Genomic DNA, 12708 nt, shown 5'->3' on the forward strand with positions numbered 1-12708 from the left:
GACGCCACCCTTTACCGTCAGGTCATTGGGAGTCTTCAGTATTTACTTCTCACTCGTCCTGACATTGCCTTCGTCTCAACCTCCTCTCTCAGTTTATGCATGCTCCATCTGAACATCATTGGGGTGCGGTTAAACGGTTACTTTGATATTTAAATGGGTCTCTTCATTATGGTCTTCACATTCGGTCACATGACTCTCTCTCTCTCGCTGCATGGTTATACTGACTCCGACTGGGCTGGCAATCCGGAAGATCGCTGTTCCACGGTTGCTTATGTTATATTTCTTGGATCGAATCCTATATCGTGGAGCTCTAAGAAGCAGCGATCGGTTTCTCGTTCATCCACTGAGGCCAAATATCGTGTCATTGCCTCCGGTGCTGCTGAACTATCTTGGCTAAGCTCTCTTCTTCTTGAGCTTGGAGTTTCTATCCCTGGAGTTCCGGTTCTTTACAGTGACAATATTGGCGCCACCTACTTATGTGTGAACCCTGTTTTTCATTCTCGTATGAAGCACATCGCTTTGGACTATCACTTTGTTCGAGAATTTGTGTAGGCTTCGAAGTTATGCATCTCGCATGTTTCTTCCGATGATCAGTTAGCTGATGCTCTTACCAAACCATTATCTGGATCCCGGCTTCGATCTCTGTCTTTCAAGATTGGTGTTTCTCCAGAACCTCCATCTTGAGGGGGCCTATTAGAATATTTTATACTCTTGTAATTATCTCTTATGATTTGTTTCCTTATTCATAGATCAGATTGTGATTTTTTTACTTGTATTTCATATCTAAGATTAGTTGGTTATTTTGTATTTATCTGTACAATATTCTACGATTGTAAATTGTATTTATACCTCTTGAATGATCAATAAAATTAGAGTCATTTTTACGCAATTCTACAATTGATCGAATTGAAGGGAAACAAAAGTTATATGAAGAATAAATTGGAGGAAGAATTATTATATAGAAATATTTACGAATGCATGGGGTTACAATTAGATAACGATAATTTCGTTAATTTCTTTTGCTAGAAATAAATTCTAGTGATCCCCTTTTATTTATCAAATATTTTTTCTTGGTAATTAATAACATTCAGAGTAATTAAAGCTGATTTCACTTTATAATAAATTTGAATGCATATAATCTAAATATTGCTAGATTTGTGGATAAGATAATGAAGAATATATAATATAAAGATAACAAATAAATATACTATGTTACTATCTTTGTAGAGTTGAGTCAAACATTAGAGTTTAGATAAAACAAATATATGTGTAATCAATTAATATTTTATTCTACGTATTTAGTTGTTATGGATGATTGTAACTCCTCTATTGATGATTAATAAATTGTTCGAAAGTTGGTTTTAAAAAAAATGGACAAATCTATATTTAGGAATTTTTCAATTTTAATCTTATCTCAAAATATAGTGATACATGTTTGGTGAATACCGAGATATTACAATAATGCAGTTAGATATTAATGTAATTCAAATTATTGTTTTAAATTCCAACGTAATTCAAATTTAATGCTTATATAAATATTATAAACATGGAATGATTTAATTTTAATGATGTTTAATCATTTACTACTCAATGGTATTTTTAATTAAATGATGGTTAGAATCAAACGCTTACCACTAGGTCAAAACCTATAGTTATTAGCCAAGGTTCAACTTTATTTTCTTATATTTGTGACAGCGCAGATGAGTTGGAAGAGGGGTGTCTGACTTAACAAATTCCTATGAGAAAATTAAATAATCTCTAGAGTTGCATAAAAAGAAATTAATGTATAATGACCAATCCAACACTGACCAATACTAATTAATGCTTAAACTATACTGCACGAATAGTGCACTTAAAAAATTACATCAAGAAAACTTATATAAAAATAATAATAAGAGTATCGATTTTAATGGAATGAGCATGGTCCAGCTAAAGTCGGAAGTTCACGTTGGGAGAGCTTTAAAAATGGGATGCCGGGTAATTGAATCTTCCACGTGGGATCACTAAAGTTTTCTTGGATTTCATCTTTAAACCCGTGAAAATAATAGTAATAAACATCGAAAGCTATAGTAATAAATTCACTTCCAATTCATGATCTAGTAACTTACTCGGTACACTGGAGGAAGTCATTGAAAATGCTAAAGATAAATAATGAAAAACAACTAATTCATAATTAGATACAAAAAACACATGAACAAATTTAAGGAAGAGTGGAAGGGAGCAGCCTATGAAACATTGATCAAATAGCAGATGGAAATCAATAACAAATCCACAATCTTTTGTCAGTGTTAATAAATTACAATGCCATGGATTCCAGGTAGGCTTGATACAGCAAAATCAGAGACAATATATCAATTTATCAATTACCAGTAAAAGGCCATTACTAACAATTGTCAAAGCCAACGACCACACACCCTCTGCATCCAAGATCTTATCAAATATCAAATTTTCAATAACAAAATCACGTTCATTCACTATCACATTTACACCAGTTCATCATAAAAAATTAGTCCCAGTGTCCCACTCTAATTAACTGAGAGTAGCACAGATCTCTAATCATTCACAAAAAACAGAGAAGCATAAAATTACATTAGAAAAAGAAAACTTTTTTATTTGGGGAAAAAATTTCACCTAACACCAGCATCTCCGACGATTCCGATGGCCATACCGGCAGCAATACCACAAGAGAGACCAGAAGAAAGGTGTGCATATCCATCAAAAAAGTAGTAGGACTTGGCCTTAGGGTTAATTCCAGTGCTAATGATAACGGCAATAATCAATCCATAAATACCCAAAACACCAGCCATCACTACAAGAATAATGGTGATAGACAACACCTAAAACACAACGGACAACGGTTTTTCATAAAACCGTTGTCTATGAGCTGTTTTTTAAAACCAAAGACAACGGTTGTTCAAAAACCGTTGTCTATTAGCTAATTTTTAGGGTCAAAGACAGCGGTTTTTTAAAACCGTTGTCTTTGATTAAAAAAACCCGCTTATAGACAACGGTTTCTTTGAGTTTTTTTAAAAAAAAATTTGGGAGATGAGTTTTTTAAAATAAATATTATTTATTTATTTTTTAAATAAATATTTATGTACTACATGTGTTTACGCATTCTCTCAACAAAATGAAACCCAGATCCCCAATCGTTCCCATCAAAGTTCAAACCCTAGCCCCATCCCAATTTCGCCAACATCTTCGTCGATACGTCGTCTGAGAAAGGGCAAGGTATCTAACATGTAGCCCAGCCATAGATGACCTCAACCATGGCTTGAATCGAGCTTCAAAGGTAAAGAACTACAGGATGGAAACCTTGTCGCGAACAGAAAATGCGATATTCGATTTGCGAATTCCATTCACTTCTTCTTGGATTTCAGGTTGAGTTGCTTCATTTTGAGCTTAGGATGGAATTCGACAGCAACTTTATCATTTTCCCGGACCTTTGTTTCTTCTCTGCGCACGCGAAGTTATCATTTTCCCGCGGCGTCGTGCTCCTTTTTTTTCTCTCAGTCGGTCACTAAGTTTCAGGTATTCCGATAATCTTTCTACTGTTTATTTCATATTTTTAATTGATTGTGCGTATGTCTTCTTAATTTTTCATCTTTTCTTTGCCAATTTTTTTTTGGATTAAATTAATTGGGTTTTCTTTTGCTGTTGGGGTTTTTGAAAATGAAACAAGATTAGCGATTTTATTTTTTTGTCCAAGTTTAAAAAAGTTCAATTTCAGAGCGTGTGCCAGCTTGAACCAGGTTCTTGTGATTTTTTCTTACGGTAATGCATTTCGCTGTTTTTTTCAATGTGTCTGTACGTGGAATTTGCTTCGAAGTTTATGATTTGGATTCACTGTTTCTTTTCTGGGTTCTTCAAGAATTAATCTGCAATTTAGAGTTGAATTTGAAGAGTAGCTGAAGGATTAGAGTGAGATTCCGGTCGTTTTGGCAAAGTAAATTAACAAAATGGAGTTGATACAATCAATATATATATATATATATATATATATATATAATATTAATCATTATGATGATCATGATACAATCACTATGAATGCATTGCTTGCCTACCTACATGGGTGTTTATTTACTTTTTTATAGACTAGTCGGTTTCTTGGTACCATTTTTGGCAGGATTTGAAATGATGTCGTATAGAGGTTTGAAGATGTCGAAAATAACAAGTTTGAGGCCTTGAAGTTGTTTCTGCTGCTGTGTTGCTCTGGAACAAATGACATTTACGAAGTTTGATCGCCGTTCGGGGACACGACGTTTACGAAGGTGTTCGTGGGAGGGCTGGCCTGGGAGACTCCCACGGACGTAATGCAGACTTATTTCAAGCACTTCTAAGTGGAGATTTAGAAGAAGAAATTTACATGAAACAACCTGAGGGTTTTCTGCACATGGGCAAGAAAATAAGGTTTGTAAATTGGTGAAGTCTTTGTATGGCTTAAAGCAAGCACCAAAACAATGACATGAAAAATTTGATAAAGTCATGATAGGAAGTGGATTTAAAATCAATGAATGTGATAAATGTGTATACGTTAAAGACACTGAAAATGGATATATCATTTTATGTCTTTACGTAGATGACATGCTTATCATCGGGAGTAATGATAAGATGATTCAATCCACTAAGAAATTGTTGAACTCAAAATTCGACATGAAAGATTTGGGATTATCCGAAGTCATCCTTGGAATTTAAATCCATAGAACATACGAAGGAATGGTTCTAAGTCAATCACATTATGTGGATAAAATTCTTTAGAAATTTAATAAGGATGATTCTGCATTGGCTAGAACCCCGATAGATACAAGCCAACATCTATCGAAGAATCGGGGTGAGAGTATCTCTCAATTAGAATACTCTCGAGTCATTGGAAGTCTGATGTACTTAATGAGTTGTACACGACCAGACATAACCTATGTTGTAAGCAAATTGAGCAGATTCACGAGTAATCCAGGAGATGAACACTGGAAAGCAATTGTCAGATTGCTAAGGTACTTAAGGTACACTCGTGACCATGGGTTGCACTATACCAGATATCCTGCTGTTATTGAAGGATACGGCGATGCAAACTAGATATCTGACATGAAAGACTCAAAATCTACAAGTGGATTTGTGTTCACTTTAGGAGGTGCAGCAATTGCATGGAAATCTTCTAAACAAACTGTAATAGTCAGATCCACGATGGAATCTGAGTTTATAGCACTTGATAAGTATGCTGAAGAGGCTGAATTGTTGCGTCTATTCTTAGAAGATGTTTCAGGATGGGTAAAACCTGTACCGGCTATTTGTATTCATTGTGATAGCCAATCTGCAATCGGAAGAGCACAAAGCAATATGTATAATGGTAAGTCTAGACATATACGTCGTAGACACAATACCATTCGACAACTACTCTCAACTGGAGTTATCTCTATTGACTATGTAAAGTCAAAGGATAATGTAGCGGATCCGTTAACCAAAGGGTTAAACAGAGAGTTAGTTGCAAAATCGTCAAAAGGAATGGGACTGAAGCCTAAAGAATAAATTGGTGCGAAGGAAAATCCAACCTAACCTGATTGGAGATCCCAAGAACTAGGTTCAATGGAAAAACCTAATCGCACTGGTTTGGTAGATCACTATGGGGTTTAATCCCAGTCTATTCTTATTTCAAAACAGTGAGTGTAGAGGATAAGAATATAGCTTTTAATGATTCTGATGAAATTAAACATAGAATCACCTATGTGATAGAGAAGTGGGGCCGCTTTGAAGGAATTGCAAGGCACAATTCTAGACCCTCTCACAGAACCAGGCAAGTGTTCGTATCAAGAAGATTCCTGTGTGAAGTATATCCTAATTTACATGAACGGATGTACAGTTCAAAGACATCGCGTCTACTGTCAACCAGTGAATTGCTATACTTTCACAAGGGAAGGTTCAAAGGGTAACACCTACCTATCCTATGCAGGATTTCAACTGTTGAACGTTATCACATCTATCTTAGTTTATCTTTCAATTTCCATTCATGTGGGAGATTGTTGAAATAATTGAATGGAATTTAATGTTGTAGGTCACCGCCTTCCTTGAATATATACATGTTCACACGTTTTTGCTACTCAAACAATTCATGGAACATGGCCCTCCATATTTATTATGCTCAACTAATTTGATAGAACAAATGTCTGGCTGCTATTTGAGCTGTCGTTTTCTTTTGTGCATGTGCATGTACCCAAATTTCTATATGATGGAAGTTTGATGTCTTAATATAAATATACGCCTTTGAACTCTCATCAGATTCATTGAAATATATTCTCTCTCGTTTCTAACTACTGCACTTCTGGTCCTTCATAAGTTGTTGTGTTCTTGCTCATGCATGCTTCTCAATTTTATGCTCGTGCATGCTATACCTTGTCTCACCTCTGAGTTTGTTCTCTGTTTATTTCTGAGCTACTGATTTTCCTACTCTTGCTCGGATTTTGAGAGTTTACGTGATATTGTTACGGTACAATCTCAGTTCGCCGGTGTAGTACCTTCGTGCTAGGTGACTACAGGGTTTTATCGTTGTATCCTGGAAAACAGACGTCCTTCGTGATCTCCGAGCACATCCGGGAGGGGACGAATCTGTTTTAAGGAAACTTTAATTTTACAGGCCTCGGTTATGTTATTCTTGATCTGAAGGAAATTCACGTAATAGTTTTGATCTACAAAAATCTCAAAGAAAAAAAAAATTGTTCATCACCATCTCCAATACATGACTTGTTCTCGATTTCTTCGACTTGATCTTCATTCCTATCTGGGGAAGAAAGTAAGGGGTGAGTGTTTTGGGAAACACTCAGCAAGTGGGGGCCGATCGATCATACAAAAAAATAGATACATGTATAATTATTTGAAAATTCATACTTGGATTACAAGCATAGCATAATTCAAAACATAATCATAATCATCTGATCATATCATGTCTCCTTATAGCATATCATAATCATCATAACAAAATCGACATGATTTAACATATTTTGACCAGACACTGAAATTTCTCTCATTATTCGTGACTAACTGATCAGTCTCCTATATGTAATCCCTCTAAAGGGTGAGGTCATTGGTCGGTTATTCTTACCCACCGCATCAGGGTCATAACATAACATAGTTTGGAAATTTCCTTCCCACTCCTAATTTGAGTCATAACATTGTCAAAACATACTCTTAACAAAGTTTCATCAAGAAAATAATTACATAACAAAATTCCAACGATTAACATGAACGATCGAGATTTTTCAAACATACGTAAGGTTTTAAAACAAAGCCCACTTACAGAATATGTTGGTGTAAGAATCAACCACTTAACAGATGAAGCTTGGATTGAAAACTTTGAGAAGCAAATATTTGAAAATTCTACTGTTTGCTTTCTCGAAAAATTGGCAGCTTATAAATTCTTTGGCTTTGCATTTAAATCCCTATTAACGGTTATTTAAATCATATTCCTAATATGATTGAAAAATTTGTTGGTTGATTTACCATTTTATATATGTAGATATTTAAACAAATTGTGTTTGGTTTTTTATAATTATCTATATTTGGCTACTGATTCACAATTAAGGGACAACCAAATCCTTGCAGCTCGACCTATTCAAGAGCAGATTCATAATGGTATCGGTTTATTTGAAATAAGAAATACAAATACAATACAATATAAAAATTAATATTATATTAATTCTTGCATCTACATTCGATTACATTTGTTGTTCTCGGTCCATTTGCTATGAAATTTATTTCAATTTATATTGACTAAAGAAAAATAACAGCCAGAAAAATTTAAAAAACTAACAAACTAATTTTTTCTTTGAGTATTCACAAACATAAATCACTTTTGTTGCTTGCATGTTCATTGTGTACTTGATTTATGTTATTGGTTTTATGATCACATCAAACCAATTTCAATTGTTTTTAATGAACATCATTTGAAATTTGTTAAATTTTTTATAAATGTGATTTAAAATTTGCTTATATAATATGAGTCCACTGAATTCTTTTATTTGATTTCAACTTTATTGTTAATATTGTTTAATTTAATGTTTTGACTTTATTTGAGATTATACATTCTTTCTGCATTATATGGTTTTGTTGGCAATTTCAATTTATGTAGATTTTGCATTATCATTGTATAATATGATATGTCAATCTCTATTTTTATGGGCAAGCTACAACTTTTTAATTTTCTCTATTTCGAGTTTATCATAAACTTTTTGACTCATGTATTCATGACACACGCAACGCGTGTGCTTTGCTTGCTAGTACTATATTAAACATGAGGGAGGTTTTGGTACGTTAGTATGGTCTCCCTCGTGTTTTTTGCCCTTTGATGAGTTATGTAATTACAAAAATTTCATTTTCACTGTATTCTTTTGCATAAAAATGTTATTTCTTTTATTTCACTATATATTATTATTATTATTATTACAGTTTAAAAAATATAAATAGAAGTCACGCATCGCGTGCATCCGGATACTAATATAGATTAAAAATTGCTCCCACAATTCCACATATACATTTTACCTTCCAAAATAAATCCAATTATCACTTATTTTTTCCTAGAAACATTTCATCAATATTATTATTTTTTTCCTTTCCATCGAAAAAGTTCACAAATTCCATAAAATATGATGACAACAACATACAGTTAACTAACTCACTTATCCATTATTTCCTTCAAATATCAATCTTAGGCAGTGGGTGACAACTTCTAGAAAGTAATTCTCAATTTTTCCTTAATACATTTTGAAAATTACTTTTTAAAAATCATCTCAAACACTATTTTATACAGCTGAAATACATCCAAAAGGGACTGAAATTCAATGAAAATGAAAGTGGTCACAGAGAACAATGACCAAAGAAAATTAGTTTCAATAGTGTTGGGAATAGGAAGAAGATGACCTACAAAAAATTTGTAGTTTCATCAAATCAATTGGAAAACGTCTGGACAAAAATGCACATGATTATATGACGATCGAGAGGCCTAAAGATGATTGATAATTTATATCGAAAATTTTCGTTCATAATTTTTTTTTGAAATTATTTTTTTCGGATATAATTATGGTAAATAAAATCTATCTACCTAAACTCAGAAGTGGGAATTTAATCCATGGAGCCTCACTCTTGTCATTAGATTAAGAGATCCTCGGTCAAAATTTAAAAAACAACTAAATAAATAACTTATTGTTCAATATAAGATAAACTATTTATAATTAACCAATAGGGGTTCAAAACATGTTGCACAAATATTGTACGTACTTTAAATTCAAAAAATAAAGAGATGGCAAGTACTTAACACAGAAAATTAAATAATCTCTAACACTGACCAATACTAAATTTTTGTATAGACTAAACTTTAATGAAGAATTCTTGAAACAAGAAAGAGGAGGTGAGGTACTGATGGATGAAATGGATCGAATTGAAGGACAACGAATAATAAATTGGAAGAAGAATTATTTTATATCTTATTATATTATTAAATTAGAGACCCTCATTAACAAACTTTCAATTAATTGGTGAAACTTGATTTAAAATTACCATTATCTCCTAACTTAATTTTCAATAAAGGGGTAAATGCCATTTGTCACCCCTGTGAAAAGGTAAAAAAGCACAGAACATTCCGTGTAAAATAAATGATCATTCACAACCCTGTGTTTTTAAAATTAAAACATAAAACCCCTCACTTTTTTGCACGCGCTTTGAGTGCAAGTGTTATTGTTTTTAATGGATTTTAAAATACATAATTTACGAATGAGTCCTTGATTTGATGGATTCTCTTTCTTTTCTTTTTTTATTTTCTGTAATTTTTATTTTGATTTGTTTTTTAAACAGTCTTTTCTATAATTTAAACAGAGAGTTTATGGATTTTCTTTTCCTTTTTTTCTTTCCTTTTGAAATGAAGAGGATGTGGGTTCACGTTGATGATTTTATCGAAAGCAAGCAATTTTTTTCCCAATTTGTAGAAAACATTTTAAAATTTAAAATATTTAGGAAATTCATAAAAACAAAAAATAAAATAATAATTTGTTTAAATCTTTGCATATATGTGGGTTTCACGTGGTATATTATATTCAAATCAAGCATTTTTTAAAAAATAAATTGTAGAAAACATTTTAAAATTTATAATCTTTATTACCGTAAAACAAAATTTATAATCTTTAGGAAATTCATAAAACTATAAAATAAAATAATTTTTTAATATAACATATTAATGGGGCAAGTTTGTTTTAATTTTAAGAACACGGGTTGTGAATGATCATTTATTTTACACGGGGTGTTCTGTGCTCTTTTACCTTTTCACAGGGGTGATAAGTGGCATTTTCCCTTCAATAAAACCAAAATTATTGGATAAAATAGTCATTTTATACGATTTTCTCTTTTTTAGCCATTAGATGCTCACTTTGTGCTCTTTGATATTCTTTTATTTACAAAAATGACATTCACTTTATAAGATATATATATTTTTTGTGAATATTTGTTTAAGAAAATGTTATATTTTTATTATTTTTTAATTTTACAATTTATTATTTAATGTCTTTGTTAAAAAAACGAAATGTATGAGCACGCAACGCGTGCAGCGAAATACTAGTATATATATATAGATACTTACGAATGAATAGGGTTATAATCAGATAAATGTTTTTGTGAATATTTGTTAAAGAAAACGTTATATCTTTATTATTTTTTAATTTTACAATTTATTATTTAATGTCTTCGTTAAAAAAACGAAATGTATGAGCACGCAACGCGTGCAGCAAAATACTAGTATATATATATATATAGATACTTACGAATGAATAGGGTTATAGTTAGATAAATGTTTCACTAATTTATTTTGCTAGAAATAAATTCCAATGATCCCATCAAATCTTTCTTGAAAACTGTGCGTTTGGTGGGCAATTTATGTGCATGTGCATTAAAATCCATTAATTGAAAATATTTGTAGATTTTCAAAAAATATATATGTAGATTAATTTATGGCTCGTACGGGAGTTTGCTAGTTCAATTAGAGCTGTTGCGGCTATAAACATTAGCTCTTCGTGAGCTCCAGAGATTTCTGCCGAGAAATTTGTGTTGTTCATTGTTGTTTTTACCCGCTTCTCATTTTCACAAATCAAATATCAAATAATTAAGAGGGTTCGAAAAAAAATTCATAAATATAAAGTTAACAAGAAACGTATATTATAAATTCTATCAGAAATTAATGATAACCACTCTATGTGCAAAAACTGTGTGCATTGTATTCAACTTATGTGCATCAAATTAATAATCATATGACTACTTCTTTAAAAATCTGCTCCTTATACAAGAATAACTAATTTTATTCTTAAAATAATATGAAAATTCATTAGCATAAACAAATTATTTTATTACAAATATATATATATCATGCAAGAGTCGCTGGTACGAATGACAGATCGATCGTTCAACTTGAACTTGAACTTGAAATGCATGCAGCATGCTAGAGTTGTCTCTAATTTTTTTTTTTTTAAAAAGGTCTAGTAATAAAAATATTTGTTGTTTTTGAAAAAGAAAAAAGAAATATATATATATATATATATATATATATTTATATTCTAACACGTATGTGCTTGTATAGTAAAAAAAAAATAGAACTTATAAATGTATAGAATTAATAAAGCAATAATTAAAATTAGATTACGAAAGAATGATTTTCCCAATTAAAAATGAATAATTCTCTATAAACATATAAATTATAAGTATCCCATTGACATATTCCAAATTATATAATCACATTCGCTATTATACATATGCCAACAATGTAATGTTAATTTTTTTTCCTTTAAGTACAACAATTAGAGTCAAATGGGATATCACCTTATATTTGAGCATTCTTAAAAAATAAACGTGTTGTTATTAGCTAATTTTCTGGGAATTAAAAATTTTAAATTTAATAAATTAGTAATTCATTGAAATCATAAAGAAATGCAAATATCTGCTTTAGCTACAAATTTTTAACAACCGTCTCTAAGCTTTGCAACAAAGAAAATTGAGACGAGATTGAAATTTGTTGCCAAACCATCGCTAGCTAATTTTAAATTAGCAACGGTTTCGACCGCCGCTTTTAAACCGTCTCTAAGCTTTACAAAAAAGAAAATAAAGACGAGATTGAAATTTGTTTGCTAAAATGTCGCTAATATATATTGATATTTTTAATTTAATTTACCTTGAATTGATGGTTGAAACTTCTAAAATCTTGTATCAGCTAAACTTCAATAAAAAAAACTGCTGAAACAAGAAAGAGGAGGTGATGAATGAAATTGATATTAGAATATTTTATACTCTTGTAATTATCTCTTATGATTTGTTTCCTTATTCATAGATCAGATTGTGATCTTTTTACTTGTATTTCATATCTAAGATTAGTTGGTTATTTTGTATTTATCTTTACAATATTCTAGGATTGTAAATTGTATTTATACCTCTTGAGTGATCAATAAAATTAGAGTAATTTTTACACAATTCTACATGGTATCAAAGCCACAAGGCTAAACGCTACAAATCAATATTTTTTCTCTACCACGCCCATGGCCACCACTGACTCCACCACAGCGCCGCCTCCTCCACCAACACACGACAAATCCCCTCCCTTAATTTCCTTCAATATTACTGCACAAGCACCATTGAAGCTTACCTCTACTAATTACTCTGCATGGCGTCTTCAATTTCAATCCCTCTTGATTG

At 31.7% G+C, this 12708-nt stretch overlaps 1 protein-coding gene and 1 long non-coding RNA gene across 2 annotated transcripts; one reads left to right on the forward strand and one right to left on the reverse strand.

Annotated features, from left to right (window-relative positions):
* Positions 1-2337: 2337 nt before the first annotated feature.
* On the reverse strand, positions 2338-2807 carry LOC140888196 (V-type proton ATPase 16 kDa proteolipid subunit-like). Its single transcript, XM_073295884.1, has 2 exons — positions 2639-2807; positions 2338-2474 (listed from the first exon to the last, which is right to left on the reverse strand). The coding sequence occupies exons 1-2, from the start codon at positions 2805-2807 to the stop codon at positions 2338-2340; spliced, it is 306 nt and encodes a 101-aa protein (XP_073151985.1).
* A 335-nt stretch (positions 2808-3142) lies between these two features.
* Positions 3143-6247, forward strand: LOC140893083 (uncharacterized). The gene is made up of 3 exons (XR_012153011.1): positions 3143-3292; positions 3381-3531; positions 4127-6247. It is a non-coding gene; the product is annotated as an uncharacterized lncRNA (long non-coding RNA).
* The last annotated feature ends 6461 nt before the right edge of the window (positions 6248-12708 follow it).

The sequence above is a fragment of the Henckelia pumila genome, chromosome 3, assembly GCF_033568475.1.
Source record: "Henckelia pumila isolate YLH828 chromosome 3, ASM3356847v2, whole genome shotgun sequence".
NCBI classification, from domain to species: Eukaryota; Viridiplantae; Streptophyta; class Magnoliopsida; order Lamiales; family Gesneriaceae; genus Henckelia; species Henckelia pumila.